Source organism: Lactuca serriola, chromosome 9 (genome assembly GCF_051521515.1).
Source record: "Lactuca serriola cultivar US96UC23 chromosome 9, Lser_US96UC23_V15, whole genome shotgun sequence".
Classification (NCBI taxonomy): Eukaryota; Viridiplantae; Streptophyta; class Magnoliopsida; order Asterales; family Asteraceae; genus Lactuca; species Lactuca serriola.
In genome coordinates this window covers 84,354,597-84,371,401 of record NC_136416.1, presented here as the reverse complement: position 1 = coordinate 84,371,401, position 16,805 = coordinate 84,354,597, and the positions used below count along the sequence as shown (strand labels likewise).

Here is a 16,805-nt window from a genome sequence, read left to right as displayed (position 1 = left end):
TACCATCTGTGTTGGGATATCTTCATTATTATCAACTGGCCATGCTGGTACAGGGGGCATACCGTGAAAAAGGTTATCGGGATACTTAGCTTTAACTTCATCACCCAACTCATCTCTATCGGAATTACTTTGTAGCTCGGTTATATCTAAACATACATCACCAACATCAACATAATGCCCGTAAACATGATTTTTTTCATTTTTTTGAGTTGAATTTTTTTTCTTTTTAGTTTTATCTACCACACGCCTATTCATAAGTTTAACTTCTTGTTCGGCAACATCATCACAACGACCACCAACATGATTAAGATATGTACCAACATCATCATCACCAACATACTTGTAATTCTCGGGATCCATATAGTGAATAGGTGAATAACTAACATTAACATTTTCAGCAACACTGTGAAACTGAGGTACACTAGGAGTATTGAAAGTACCTATCGGATCGTTGCTCCCTTTAAAACTGCATAAATTACCAACAACTTCGTTTCCAATTTCACCGCCCCCATTAACCTCCTCAACTTCATCAACCACCACAAACACTTTCACAGCCCTTCCTCCACTACATTTGATTACGTTTATCAACATTCTAACATCCACGTCTTCAACTATAGCTATATAATAATTTAATTCAGGATGGTGGAAACGAAGACTAATTCTATATTTGTCTAACAAACCAATTTTGCTTCTTACCAAAGATACAAAATCACTATAACTAATATACTCAGAAAATATCAAAGCAAGTTCAGAAATACCTCCCTGTGGACATATGTATTCCAGATTAGTTCCATTAACTTGCCATCTCCCACCGGTTACAAGACAAACCAAATATTCAATCATTTTTTGAGCAAATTGTAGAGATAGAGAGTATTTCACAAACAAATAACAACCAAAATGATATTTTTTCTACAAAAGTTTTTATATAGCAAAGCCCATTTCGTAGTCAAACCAATTCATTTCATAGTCAAACTTAAAAAAAAAAAAAATTAAAAAAATTGCATCATTTCGCAGATAGGATCAGAGGATTTCGCAGATGGGACCTATTCCATCTGCGAAATTACCCCTATTTATACCGAAAAAATTTAAAAAAAAAAAAAAAAATCTCATCTGCGAAAGTACAAGTGCCTAAAGCACAACTGTGCTTTAAGCACTTGTACTTTCGCAGATGAGAAGCCCATTTCGCAGATGGGACCTTCTCATCTGCGAAATGGGTGGCTAATTATGTAATCTCAATTTTTTTTGGCTATTTTTGTAATGCAATTAGTGTAATTGGCTATTTTTGTCATTTTCTCTATATTTTATTAATTAACAAAAAACTGTCCTTTAAGTTCTAAATCATATGTTAATTACATTATAGATGAGGCTCTTGAAATCACTTATAGTTACTGGGATGGTGCAGGACATCGAAGAGTCATGCAGGTAATTCTTAATTTCTTATGTTCTAAATATTGCTAAATTACCATTTTACCCCATCCTTGTGGGTTTTAGGTTAGAAAAGGGGATACAATTGGCGAGTTTTTACAGGTTTGGCAATAACTTGCACTTGAATTTAGAGAAATATCAATAGCTTCAGTTGAAAATCTTTCATATGTTAAAGAGGATCTAATTATTCCACATATATGTAATAATGTAACATTCATCATTTTAAAAAAATTAATCCAAATTAAAAAAAATTAAGATGATACTAATAAATAACTAATGTCTATTTTTCAATAACACGATTTCTATGAGGTGATTGTGAACAAAGCTAGGGGAAAAAGTAAGTTAGCATTTTTTTTTTCATTTTTTATATATTATTATTATTATTATTTTTAATTGGAGTATGAAGTTTGCACTTCTTACAATAATTAATGTTTTTTTATTTTTTTATTTTTATTTTTTTACTTTTTAATGTCTACAGCTTTTCCTATTCGATATGCATGAAGATGTGCGAACCATTATTGATAACCATAGAAAAAGATGAGGTAATAATGTTTAATTTGATTATCTATATTTATAATGTAGCCAAAATCCACTGTGTAGAAAATTTAGTTATAGAAAAAAAATTAATATAGGGATTAATATTTGGTAAATTTTATATATTGACTTTGTTTGATTGATAGTCATATGTTGGTAAAGTTGTTGAGAGTGGCTGGTATGAGAAGAACAAGCACATTGTGCAAAAAGGACAGTAAATGGGATGCAAGCGAACCAATTATGCACTGTATTTGTATTTGTTGGCTGTTTATCACATCATACTTTTTTGTTGTGATATTTTATAAAAGGAAGTTTATTTTTTTCATTCATTTTATCTCTAATAGTGGATGATTTGGTGCAATTAAAATACCATGGAATTTTTTTTTCATTTATTTATGCATCCTTTTAAATGAAAAATAGCAATGTACTTTTGTAAATATCTAATTAGCATATTATAGCATCATAATTTTCTGTTATAAGAGCTTTATACAGAAAGCCTAATTTTTTAATTTTTTAACTTATAGGGAAAAAAGGTAATATACATTTTTTATTGTCTTATAAGTATATTATACTAAATTATACTTAGACGACAAAAAATTCCAAAAAATAAATGTCTACTGCATCATCATCTCATGGTATATCTCTTTCATATGTTATTCATTTTAACCAATATGGTAATAATATTAGTTTATTGTCCATATGTAGTATGATTATTTATTTATCAACCTTTTATATAGTAATGTTATCATTATATCATCAAATTATCATGTAGAATTTTACCATTTGAAGTGAGTAATTTTGTAACCGTGGTTCCCACGGGTTATAACCTAGTATATATATATATATATATATATATATATATATATATATATATATATATATTTTACGGTGATATAATCTTGACAATAATTGAAAAAATATATTCCGAGAAGTTTGGATAGTAAATCATGACCAAAATTGAAATTTGGGGTACTTTTTCTATCCATCGTGACAAAATATCTAAATGGTTAAAGTTTCTTCAACAAATATAAATTTAATTCAATATAGTTTTTAATTGGCTACTAAAAGGGTATTTGTTCGTGCTCGTCTACTAGTTTGTTTAGGAGGTTATTATAAAGTTCTATCAAATTGTCGCAATGCATAGTCGAATTGTTTTACATATTTTTCAAGATAAGCATCAAAATAAGTTTGTAAGAATATTATCAAAACTTCCTCTTTAGGTTGGAGAAAATTGGTTTTTTTTTTCTCTTCATAAAGCAACAATTGCAGAATCCACAATTCCATAAGACACTTACTAGTATTAATGAAACCCCTCCACTTAGGATTCACACGTAAAAACTCTCATACCCTTTAGATTAAGGGGTGGGGTTGGATGGAATGGAGATGATGCCATTTAATTTTGTGAAATTATTAATTATTAACATACAATAAAAAAATAAAAATAGATGATGATAATATAGTTATTTTATATGCGGTATGAATAAAAACCAAAATAAAATCAAAACATAACAAAATCCAAATTAAAAAAAAAAAACTATCGACCAAACGTGCACCACATAGAATTTACTCTTGAATGTGTACATGAATATATGTATGTCAAATACTTGGTAATATTAAAAAAATAATAATTAAAACTCAGGCACATATAAGCAATTTACAGCTAAAACACCGACGCAAACAATATCACATGAACATCTCTCGTTTTCAAAACAACTGTCAGCATTCGCAAGCACCAAAGGACAAAAGATCGATGAAATCGAGCCGTTTTCCCCTATTCACCACTGTTCGAACAATAATCTTCATAAACCTCATCAACTTTCTCCGATTTCCTTCTGATTGAACATAAAGCTTCATCAAGAAATGAACTTATGGCGGTTTCTACTTCAATTTATCAGCTTACTGATCATACGCCGGCTCATTGTAATTCGATCAGTATCCGCAGTTTGCGAATACAGTATCACTCACGAAAACACGCACTACAACTTCAATCTGGTTGCTCCTTCCAAACAATTCCCCCATGGTGTTCTCAGCGAAGACGGGTACTTTTTCTCGCTTTCTAAATGTTCGTGTAAGAATCTCGCTAAAATTGATTGATTTGCAAAATTGATTGTCTAATTCTCTTTCCCAAAGTTTTGGAATGTATCATACATATGAAATTGGGCATTTCGATTGTGGGATGATTATATTCTCATAAAATAGTCGCACTTTCGTAAACACAAGTTCACTTTGAAAGTTGGAAGGAAATTCAAGAACAATTTTACCATTGATTACATATAAATTAACAAGATGACTCTTATTAATCTTCAAATTCTTTACCTTATAGTAATTTATCTGTATGATACACTTGAGTTTATGAACATTAAAGGGGAATTGAAACTTTGGCTAACCATATTTACATTTGATTGAATCAGATATTACAAGGTTTCATCTAATGGAACAGTGGTTTGGTTTCAGGTTGGCTCCACCAGGTTACACTTTATTTCTTTATTTTTCAGTTATTATTATTATTATTTAATCTTTTGTATGTCATTGGTTATGTTATTAAAGTTGTCTTCTTATCTTTTTCTGTATTGATTTGAGCGGCTGTGTGATGCGATGATTTTCAACCATGACCCACCACGATGTTTTGATTGTTGGGTAATGTATACCTATAGTATATTTAGAACTACATTTATTTGTGATATTTTTTTTATAATTTGCTAAATAGTTTTATTTTCTATTTTTCTCTATAGTTTTAATTAGTAATAAAGGTTTATATTGCCTCTTTACAGGAATGTGGTGGATCATCTCATTGTGGCATGGGTTGTAGTGCACTTATGTCAAATGTTATATCGGGTATATATTCTTAATTGAACCTTGTATAAACATTTTTTGTTGATATTTTATACTTCTTTGTTGTTATAGTTTCAAATATTTTTTTATGTAATACTACGTGTAGGATATCCTGTATGTATCACTATGGGGCAAACTCCTACTATTACTATAGATCTGATTGGTAATATATAATATATAATATAATATACCTTTAAATATTGTGTTATCTAATATTTTTTGATACGTTTTAAATTTTTTTTGAACATGATAGATAAAAGAAATCCTCAAATGGGCCTCATTGTTAAAATGAAGCACAATAGCCCACATATGAGTTGTTCACTTTCGGTTTCTGTTGTATGTGATTCAAATCAAGTTCAAGTAAGAGAATGCTCGTTTGTCCTGTTTTGTAATTTTACAAAAACATTTGAACTCATTCATAAGAAAAATATTTAATAAAAGAAAAATACATTGCTATTTCTTTAAATTTTATATTTCTAAATAACAACTCAAAGTCTTCAATCTTTAGGTACCTCAGACACTGGAAAGAGTTGGGGGTTGTAGTTATGTGAGTGCTTACAAACTCAAAAATAAATAAATTATAATTATAATACGCAAATAAACAAAAGTACATTATTAATTCTCTTATTATATAAAAAAAAGCCTCATAATAATTCTAGATGATTACAGGCTACACAATTGAGGCATCCATCTGGTTGTGCAATAATTGAATCTACAAATAGCAATGGCTTAGGCTGGTTTGTTACACTATTAATCATGTAATATTTATATTATATGCACAAATGGATATATTTACTTAAAAAAAACCACACGTTTGCTGAATTCGCTTTACATTTTTTTTTTTAATTTTTTCAGAATTTTATGTCTCTTTGGAAGTTACCTTATAGCAGGAGCTACATACCGATTTTTCTACCTTCACATTCGTGGTATAGATGTAAGTTTCACAAGTATAAGGGAAAATTGTGATAAATAGAAAATTATTTTCGTTTATTTGTGCATTAAAGCGTTCTAGTTTCATTTCTTTTGTTACAACATTGTAATTTTATTAATTTATTATATTTCATCTTTCTACATCTCCTCTTCAGATATTACCTAACTTGGAATTCTGGGACAGTTTGCCACATAGAGCACAGGTATTGTTAATTACTTCAATTTGTTGATCATAATTTAAAATTCTTTTATTTATAAAACGATAATGATTTGAAATTGATTTTATATATTATTTTACTACGTTTTGCAGAGTGCATTTATGTGTTTGGTTGGAAAATTTAAAGGGCATTCTGAAGGTTACCAAAGCTTCGATCCCCCTGTTGACTTTTGACTTACGAGTAAATTATACACAGTTTCTCTCATGAGAAAATTGTATTTGTGTTTTATTAATTACAATGAAGGTTTTGTTACACTTTCTCTCACTAAAGGTGTATTTTTTGGCTTTTGGGTATTTCATACTGGACTTTAATACTTTCCGGATGTACTTCTCCTAAGGAAGTTTTGTCTTTAATACTTTATGCTCATGGCAAATATTTATGTAGCAGCTACCAAATATTCTATTGGATATCATTATTTTGTCTTTATTGTTGTTTTTATACAATTTTATTTTTATATGATGATTTTGCATGCCATGTACCTAATGCAAAAATAAAACAACAAGCCGTAGAGAAAATGTTTTTTCTGAAACGCGACGATTAATGAGAAGTTTTAATTAAATAAAAAATGTTTTAATTATTTAATTTTCAAAATTAATGGTGTGTTCGAATAAAATTAAAAATGTTTTAGTTTTTTTTGAAACTAAAATGAGTTATAATTTTAATAAATCATACAATTATAAAATTAACATACGTATTTCAGAACACGATTTAATTGACGAATGTTAAAAATGATTTTTTCGAAAATCAACTGAAATTAGTTTCAACTTTCAAATGAGTAACTTAAGGATGACTTAAGAATATAGATGGAAAAGGAGGTAGTGGTTCTGAGTGGGGCATGTAAAACCTTAGGGTGCGTTTGGTTGTGGAAAATTGTTTTCATTTTCTATGAAAATGTTTTCAGAAAATAGAGTTGAGTTTTCATTTCCAATTTGCAATGAAAACGTGTTTGGTTGGAACGGGTGGAGTTTTTATTTTCCATCTTAGAAATTTGGAAAACTATAAAAATCATTTTTCTAATTTATATACAATTTAGAAAAACTGAAAATTTTTATTTTTTTAAAAAATTTTGAAAAACTAAACGAACCAAATGTGTTTTCAGAATTTTCGTTTTTCTTAGAAAAATTTCCTAGAAAACTGGAAAATTTTGCACAACCAACGCACCCTTAATTTTATGGATAGTTTGAAATACAAATTTAGAAAGATTAAAATAATAGTTTTAAAAACATTTAAGTAATAAATTGTGGAAATAGTCCCAAACTTCAAGTTCTTTTAACAAATAATAGTATATTTAAAAGTTTATATAAGGGCATAACGATCAACATAAAAGGCAAGGTAAAATGTATGGAATATTTTAAACATGTCAAGACGCGGCCCTCTAAAAGTATGAGAGCTCTTTGATATCCAAAAAAAAATTCAATTTAAAATATTAAGAAAAATAGTTAGAGTTTATGCAAAAGAATAAGAGATAGTCACATCAATTATATATTCCAATCACATATTCCGACAATTAATTTAGGCATAAATAGTCGCTAAAAAGAGGAAAACTAAGGATTGATAATTAATGAAAAGGGACATTTGGTTTGTATTAACCTCTACATACCCCTCACAACTTTGGATGTTTATAATTCATGCAAAATTTGGTCCGATTTACCTTTTAGTCATAAATTTTTTTTTTTTTTATAAAAAAAATCATAAAAACTGGAAAAAGTTTGTATTTTGACACTTTTTGATCTATTGGAACCGGTAATAAATTAATTTAGGACTATTTCGTAAACTGACCTAAAATATTGAGGTTCTTCTGCAAAAAAATATTATGACTTTTCTGCAAATAAAAACCTTATTATTATTATTATTATTATTATTATTATTATTATTATTATTATATTAAAAGTATAAATAAGTATACTATTTTTTAAATTTGTTATTATTAATATTGTTAATAATACGTATAAATATGTTTAAATGAAAAAAAATTGTAACATCCCAAAAATTCATAGTGAAATTTTTATTTTTAAAACAATAAGCCATATAAAGGAGTTGTTCCAAAAATGATTAAAGTGAGTACTATTCAAACATCAGAGTAAAGATCATAAGTTGCTAATGCGGAAAACTATGGGGGATGTTGTGCAGTCACGTCGAACCATTCCCTTTCGAACCAGAAGTACCTAAAACCATAAACATAAAACCGTAAGCACAAAGCTTAGCGAGTTCCCCAAAATACCACATACCATACATATAATAGAGAATGCCATGTGCCAACCATAGTCTTGCCATTATGCCTCGAGCCGTATCATGGTTTTTCCTTGCTAGAACGAGGGCCAAAACCCTAGGTCTTACAGACAAGTGCCAAGAACCACCTCCTAGTCTTTCATGCAAGTATCACAAAGATAACTGGCATACCACATATAATTGTCAAGGTCTGATCCTTGGTCTTGCATACAATTTACCGGGATCCACCTCCAGGTCTTTCATACAAATGCCTAGGGCCACCCCCTGGTCTTCCTATATAACATAAGCTAATGGGCCGACATTGGTGCTTTCGACCCGTAGGTATAGTGAAAAGACTCACCTGAATCACAAAGTCGACTAACACTCAGCTCATAACCGTGCCGACCATAACTAGCTGCTCTCCTGCCAAAATATGGGTGCTTAACACCTCATATCAATCCACGCAAGGTAAACCCTAACTCTACCTTCTAAAAAAAGAATTTTGATCAAAAGTCAACCCATGAAAAAAGTCAACAGTTAAAGTCAAAGTCAACGGTTAAAGTCAAAGTCAACGACCCAATGCCAACTTATCCATTCTCACCAGTGGCGAATCTAGGATTCAAACTCACGTGTGTCGCACTTAAATGTAATGATAAAATAAATAAGTCAAAAATTTGGTTATTGGGTCGGTATATCAATAATATCATCATAACCAATTATTTATTAACTTTAATACTACGTATCAATATAATTTGAAAAAAACACTTATAAATGTCTCATAATTGTTCATACAGATTACCTATCCCTAAAAAAAATCTATAAATACATCATTGCTAATACCATATTAATATAATATGAATACATCAACAAATTATATAAAAAATGAAACCAGAAAAGGGAGTTCTAAATGTTTATTATACCAAGTACAATAGACAATATATGTCTGACATACATCACAAAAGCAATTGTACAGGTAGGTGTATTTAGTTTCAAGATGTAGGCAGTAACTTTTATAGCTTCTAGTTTCTAGACTTTTTGACTTTTAATATGAAGAGTACACGATAAATTGCTTCCATATCACAATACCAAAAGAAATTTAACAATTCCTAAAAAGAGAAAAAGAGCTTTACCTGAAAAATAAATCGAATGCACGATTTAGGAGACGACAAGTACCAGACGTCCAAAATTTTTACACCAAGAATGGTTCAAGATTGATTGCAATCACCGGAGATCGGAGATGGGCATAACTGTGATCTTCGGGGACATTAGAGAATTGTCGACGGCCGGCAGCAATTTGAAGTTGAGAAGACGAAAGGTTTGGCAGCCGTCCACAAAAATCATAATGTTTTTTAGGTTTTTACTTTTTTCAGTTCACTAATTTTCTACCAAACAGATTAATACGAGTTTCAAAGATTATTTGTTTATTATATTTTTGAAAATATTTTGTATATTTAACTCCTAAATTTATGCTCTTACTTTTTTTGTAACTTGTAAAGATTAAGAACATATTACGAATTTACTATTGACATATGTGAAAGATCAATTTTTTCTCTTTTGTGTTTCTCGTTCAAAGGGTGTCCAGTATGTTTTGCTAACAAGTGTCCCATAAAAATTTATGATATATCTTATAATTAAAATTTCAAATCTAGGGGTGTCCATGGACACCCTTTATATAACGGTAGATTCGCCCCTGATTCTCACGTTGTGACCAGTCCTTGGTCACGTTATGAGATCTCACTCGGTCCGATTCCAACTCATCCCAACTCAACTCAGTCAACTCGGATATGAAAAGTCACATGAGCATATCTTACGTCGTGAGAGCCTCCTCCCACATCGTGAGCTCCAAGAAACTAACCAGAAACGAGGTCATTCAATCCTCACATTGTGAGCTCTATGTATCACGCCGTGAGATGAGTCTGAATCAAAAGTCCAACTTTTAAGTCCTTAATCCATTAAAGCTTGAACTCTAACTTTCGAGAGGGTCTTATAACTCCATAATGCACTTGAAAGTTGATGCTTTTAAGACATATATGTTGTAACATCCCAAAAATTTCAAAAATTTTAAAATTTTCAAAACGACTTTTTTACTAATAAAAATGTTTACAGAAGTAGTGTTCTCAAAACATTATTTGAAAATCAGTGCCTCCCAAGATCAATGACATAAAATCAGGATGTGTACGGTCACGCATTCGCCTTGCCATGAATCTCTGAAACATCTGAAACCATAAACAAAAAACTGTAAACATAAAGCTTAGTGAGTTTCCCCCAAAGTACCAACACACAACAGATAACATATACAACAAACAACATGCATACAGGGCCTTCTACATGACTGTAACGCCCCACCGACCTACATTCTATCTGGCATGCCTACAGAGCCTTCAGTCTAATTGGAATGCCCCACTGGCCTACAATCTATCTGGACCGATCATAGAACCTTCAACATGACTTGTGATGGGTTTTGAGCATAACAACAATTCCCATGTCTACATGCAACCCTAATGCTTTTGATCTAGGTTTTCTCTAATTGAACATGCAAACTTGAACACAAAAGGAGAAACCCTAGGATGTAACTACTATTTTCGAAATCTATATGAAACTAGGGTTTGGTTATATACCTTGATTGCTATATTGTAATAACAATGATTCCCTTGTAGATCTTGAAGCTTGAGAACTTAGTGTCACAAGTGTAACACCTCTAATGGCTCACAAACATGCAACATAAGAGAATGATATGAGAGAGGATGAGGAGATCAAAATTTCGGTTCTTGTTTCTTCTAAAGAGTGTCAGGCCGAAATCCTTAGGGTTTAGGACCCTATATATAGTGCACCAAGGATCCTATGGATAACCCTAATATCAAATATGGTAATTATCCACCTCCTTTGATTATCCATATATGATAAGATATTCTAGAAATCTAGAATAATCTTACACATATCATCAATTTTTCCTACCACGTTCAATAGGAAGGTTCTGGACCCTTTTGCTCAACTATTGAACAATTACACTTTTAGTCCCTGCGCTTTCCTTTAATCCCAAAATTAATTCCAAATTAATTTCTGATTAAATATTAATTAATGATTATTAATTAATATATTATTTCCATAACATATTAATAAATCATTTATTCCAATTTATTAATCAAATTAATAAATTCTTCCTCTTCCTCAATTAATCATCCTGTCTAGTTGCAAGTGTGAAGGCAACCCAAAAAGAACATGCCACTATCAATTCAAGTACATATCAATTATAGTTATGGGCTTAGACACCTAATCCAACAGTCTCCCACTTAGATAAGTCTAATAACTATAGTTGCAAGTATGACTTCAAAAACTGAGAAGCAATCGTAGCTCTCAAAGCAATTGTCAAACTCTGACCTAGTCAGTTGTGTGTCCTAAGATAAGGGATCATATAATTCTCCGTTCTGCAAGATATCATGTGAACAAATGACGTGGAACAAAACCATTCTCATTGTCCAACAATTTGTTTCTCGATTTCTGATTTGCAACGACGGAGAACTTAATTGAACACATCAATTCAGTCCTGACCGGGCCCGACACATAAGTCAACACCAAATCATCAGGGGGCCCAAGATATCGCTTCCCCCTTAGGGTAAAAGGAACAGATAAACTTTGACTCATATGCTTGCACTATTTACTCATCAAATCATGCACAACAATATGTTTTATAACACCAAGTTACTGATGCGTTTACGCATTATCAATGCACAACCAACTCGTAAACAACAACTCATATATCTTGGTTTAAAGATTATATGATATTATCATCTCAGAATTACTTGTGATAGATTCCATGAAGTAATATACTGAGCGTGGGTTTAATCCAATACTTAAATCCTCATTTCAAAAGTACTCATGAATGTTGCAACAAACCATTGTTATGTCTAAACACTTAGACAATATACAATCCAGTTCATGACAACCTTAATTCATTACTTACTTCCAAAGTATGATCGACTGTGGACATTTGAATAATCCAATTATTCGGGAAGTAAAACATGCAAAAGAAACACAATGATAAACAATTGACAAAAGATAGTAAACAATACTTATAAACAAATCTCTATTTATTTAATTATCTAATGTCAATTACATTTATTTGTTACAAGTTTCTAAATAACTATCTAATCACTAAAAATAATATCATCGTAACATCCAGAAATCAGGTGTTGCTATTTAATCACTCTTCTTTTCCAATTTGTCAAAACTAGTCCATGGAAGAATATTATAGCAAATGAGTACGTTGGGCGTATTGAAGAGTACGATGCGCGTACTCATGCGCTTATTCTTGACGCGGATGCTACCCAGTATGCTGGGCGTACCATAGTGCACGTTGGGCGTACTGGGCTCATACATGAAACCCTAAATGAGACTTGAGCACTATAAAAGGAATGCTATGGCCTCCATCGCACCCACTATTTCCAGTGAGTGAAACCCTAAAAGAGCCAACCCTCGTTCTTGAGCTTGTGTGTGTGTGTGTTTGGGCTTGATAAAGTATTCTTGTGGGATTTTGAAGAGAAGAAGGACAATTTTAGAAGTTAGAGTTGAAGTGCAAGCCTTGGATCTGAGCTTTACAGAGGTTGGAGCATCATTTGGAGGTAAAAAGCTCAAAGCTTTCTTAACCTTTTTGGATTTGTGCATATTGGGTCATTTTTAGGGTTTTTGTCCCAAAGATGGAGAATTTATGAGTAAATTGTCTCCATAAGCCTTGATCTGCCCTATTTTAGTATAAAATGTGTTGTAAATCCATAAAAATCCAATCTTGATCGTTAACATTGAGTCATGCATTAGATAAGGGCTTAATGAGGAAAGAGGATAAGAGTTTGAAGTGATTAGTGACCTTTACAGCCATGCAAAGGCTTAAAGGCTTCGACTTTATGGGTTAAGAGGCTTTAGAAGGACTAGATCTAGAATATGAGCTTGTGTCTTAACTGTTTCAGACTAAAAACCATTAAGAGTATGAAACTGGGACTTACGCAGGGCGTAAATCCCAGAACGTGCAGTGTAGGGGGTTGAGATCCCCGATTCTGGATAAGCCGGGCTAAGCCTCGCGTACTGCCCTCTGTTGACTTTTAGGGTTTGGTCAACAATTTGACATTTGGACCATTGGAGAGGTAAAATGGTCTTTTCCCCTTCTGAGAGATCATAGAAAGGGGTTTGGGCCTAGCCTTGAGAGCTGTTATTGATTTGAGATAATTACTTATTGTAATTAGGCGGGAGCTAGGTCATTGTTCGAGTTCGGGGATATCGAGCACGTGAGCTACTAGACATCATACGAGGTGAGTCTTCTCACTATACATTACCTTGAAAGGTATTTATGTGCAAACCGGAGAGTCCTAGGTGTATGTGCATGTTTGAGATTTATGTGTATTGTGTTATATGGATGCTATGTGTTATATAGACCGGACCAGAGGGTCCAACGACTCATGAGGCCAGAGGGTCTTCGATTAGAGCGGACCTAAGGCTCCAACGAGCTAGACCGGACCGGAAGGTCCAACGAGCTACGAGACTGGAGGGTCCCGCTGAGACACATTAACCGGAGAGTCAAACTGTGTTATAGCCTCGAGTGGCATTATGTGATGTATGTGTATTTTGGGGAACTAACTAAGCATTTATGCTTACCGTGTTTGTGATATGTGTTTCAGGTACTAGCGATAATCGCGGGAAGGCGCCGACATGATCTGTACAAACTGATAGGGGATTTGTAGTTGAGATTCTGGGTTATGTTTTATCGTGAAAAAATTTGAGACACTTAAGTTTTGAGATGATTTGTATGAGACATGAATTGTTTGAAAAATGGAAAAATTGTTTTAAATTTTTACGTTGTTACAAGTTGGTATCAGAGCCTTGGTTTGAGGGATTCGGATGCACCTTCGGGCGTATTTGAACTCAAACTGAGGATTCGAGACAATCTTTCATAAAAGAAACAATTTTTCAAAAAAAAAGCAAAAGATTTTGAGAAGAGCAAGAAGGAGCAGTGTGTACGATCAGCCAGCACCCGAACGGTGATTTCCCAAAATACCCTTACATTATGTGTTATGAGATTTATGTGATGTGCTATGCATGCTAGAGTAGGTTAGGTAAATCATATTTTAGGAGTACGGTGGCCTGATATGTGATGCCTTAGCCTAGGAGTTTGTGCTGCTATGAGTTGCTCTGAGTGCATGTAGGTAGTAGAGAGTAGCTTGTGAGAAGTCTGCTTGAGAGTAGGCTGAATTCAGGGAGTATAGAGTACTTGAGAATTGGGATCCTAGGAGGAGGACTTGGTGTGGATACGGATACGGTGTGGAAGGTAATATTGGGCCTGTACTACTGAAAGCACCAGATCGGTAAACATTCCAAGAAGGAATCATTAGAGTGCTAAGGAACAAGTAGGAACGGTTGATCGAGTGTGAGAAATATCGATCGAGTCTCTGATTATTTTATGTCGTATTTCAGAGTCATCATGGTGGGGACGTGCCACAACCCAGGAGGCAGTGGGACCAGTGGTACTAGTGATGAGGAGATCTGTAGGATGATTCACGAGAAGGTGGCCGCCGCCATCCGAGCTGAGATACCAGAGATGTTCGGGTCTATCAAGACCATGCTGATTGAGACATTCGACGAGTGATATGCTGCTCTGACTGAGGCAGCTGCTGCTGCAGCCACTGCGGCTGTCGCTGCTATGAGGCCGTAGGTGGGTGACTCGTTGCTGTACTGAGAGTTCAGCAACACGAAGCCACCAGAGTTTGACAGGACTCAGGATCCGATATTCGCGATGAGGTTGATCTCTGACATTAAGGGATGCTTCTACACCTGTTCTTGTCCGGAGCATCTGAGGGTACGGTTCGCGCTGAACTAGCTTTGCTTAGGAGCGAAGGATTGGTGGAAGTTTGTGACGACTGACTTTACTCTTGCAGAGATTACAACGGTGACCTGGGAGAAGTTCACCACCATGTTCTGAGATGAGTCTGTTCCCCTGTGGAGAGGGAACGGATAGCTCAGGAGTTCTTATCCCTCAAGCAGGGGACGGAGTCCGTGACTGTGATTACACGGATGTTTCACGAGAGGGCGTTGTTTTTCCCTGAGCATGTGTCTACTGAGCAGTCACGCATGAGTAGATATCTGAGCATACTGAGTAGAGAAATTCGTGAGTTCGTGGCGAACTTGACATACCGGACATTTTTCGAGCTCCAGGAAAACTCCCGAAAGAGGGAGATCGAGCTAGAGACTCAGGCCAGGGAGGAGGCCGAGTCTCAGAGAAGGGACAGGCGGCCGACTTAGTATCAGCCGGCAGCCAAGCGAGCAAAGCCCGCTGATTCGAGATCAGGAGGACCGAAGGGCCACACTTGTGGGAAGTGCGGAAAGAGCCATGAGGGAGTGTGCATGACGGGGGTGTGCTACAAGTGTGGCAAGGATGGGCATTTTGCGAGGGATTGCCCCAAGGGGTTTGCAGTTTGCTTCCACTGCAACTAGACCGGCCATCAGAAGGCTGAGTGTCCACAACTACTTTAGGGATAAATACAGGGATTTGCACCTACTGCTGCTAGAGTCACCTAGGCCCGACCAGTGAAGGCCGAGGCACCGAAGGCTCGCAGGAGAGCCTTTCAGTTGACAGTGGAGGAGGTCCGCGCAGCGCCCGATGTCGTGGCTGGTATTTATTCTTTTATTTACTTACACCGAGCTTGATATATTGTTCTTATATTGTGATATGCATTGGTACTTTTCTTGTGAGTTCTGTACCTGCTTTAGTGTTATTTGACTCGGGTGCGAGTCAATCTTTCGTGTCATTAGCGTTTAGCTAGCACATCAGTATCCGACGAGAGGCGTTGAGTCGACCTCTGCGAGTTTCTATAGCTGACGAGAGAGCGGTGTATGCTACTGATGTGATTCGAGGATGTGTACTTGAGATTTTCGGTGTTGAGTTCCCGATAGATATGGTACCGATTGCAATGGGGGGTGTCTGTGTCATCGTGGGCATGGACTGGTTGAGCCGATTTGGAGCTGTTATCGACTCTGAGCGTCAGTTGGTGACCATACAAGACCCTAGTGGGGGAGTACTTACGGTGTATGGCGAGGGCACCCGATTTGGGTCAGCATTTTGCTTGGTTGCCAGAGCGAGACAGAGTCTACAGCAGGGCTGTAGAGGGTTTGTAGCCTATGTGATGGATACACGAGTTGCCGTAGAGAGGCCGAGTTCTGTCGGTGAGGTTCCGATAGTCGAGAGTTTCCAAATGTTTTCCCCGAAGAGTTGCCGGGTATGCCTCCCGAGAGGCAGGTGGAGTTTCGCATAGATTTGGTTCTGGGGCGGCGCCTATTGCCAAGGCACCCTATCGCCTTGCGCCACCATATATGCATGAGTTATCCTCGCAACTTTAGGAGCTGTTGGGGAAGGGATTCATCCGAACGAGTAGCTCGCCGTGGGGAGCGCCGATCCTTTTCATCAAAAAGAAGGATGGTTCACACCGGATGTGCATTGATTACCGAGAGTTGAACAAGTTGACGGTCAAGAACCGTTATCCACTTCCGAGGATCGATGATCTATTCGATCAGTTGCAGGGTGCTTCTTGGTCCTCCAAGATAGACTTGAGGTTTGGATATCACCAGATGAGGGTGCGGGATGAGGATATCCAGAAGACGGCGTTTAGGACTCGTTAT

At 35.0% G+C, this 16,805-nt stretch overlaps 1 protein-coding gene and 1 long non-coding RNA gene across 5 annotated transcripts; both read left to right on the top strand.

The window, feature by feature from the left end:
* The first annotated feature begins 1,713 nt into the window (after window positions 1–1,713).
* On the top strand, window positions 1,714–2,323 carry LOC145075035 (uncharacterized). Its single transcript, XR_013692264.1, has 3 exons — window positions 1,714–1,762; window positions 1,904–1,967; window positions 2,106–2,323. It is a non-coding gene; the product is annotated as an uncharacterized LOC145075035 (long non-coding RNA).
* Window positions 2,324–3,628: 1,305 nt separating this feature from the next.
* On the top strand, window positions 3,629–6,367 carry LOC145077065 (uncharacterized). Of its 4 annotated transcripts, none has more exons than XM_079022842.1 (11): window positions 3,630–3,998; window positions 4,371–4,413; window positions 4,543–4,596; window positions 4,731–4,794; window positions 4,898–4,954; window positions 5,045–5,151; window positions 5,300–5,338; window positions 5,461–5,549; window positions 5,647–5,725; window positions 5,877–5,924; window positions 6,032–6,367. In XM_079022842.1, the coding sequence occupies exons 1-11, from the start codon at window positions 3,820–3,822 to the stop codon at window positions 6,110–6,112; spliced, it is 840 nt and encodes a 279-aa protein (XP_078878968.1). In that variant the 5' UTR covers window positions 3,630–3,819; the 3' UTR covers window positions 6,113–6,367. The 4 variants fall into 4 exon arrangements, with proteins under 4 accessions (XP_078878969.1, XP_078878968.1, XP_078878967.1 ...); XM_079022841.1 differs by having other exon boundaries at window positions 4,540–4,596; XM_079022844.1 differs by having other exon boundaries at window positions 3,893–3,998; window positions 4,371–4,427.
* Window positions 6,368–16,805: the final 10,438 nt, after the last annotated feature.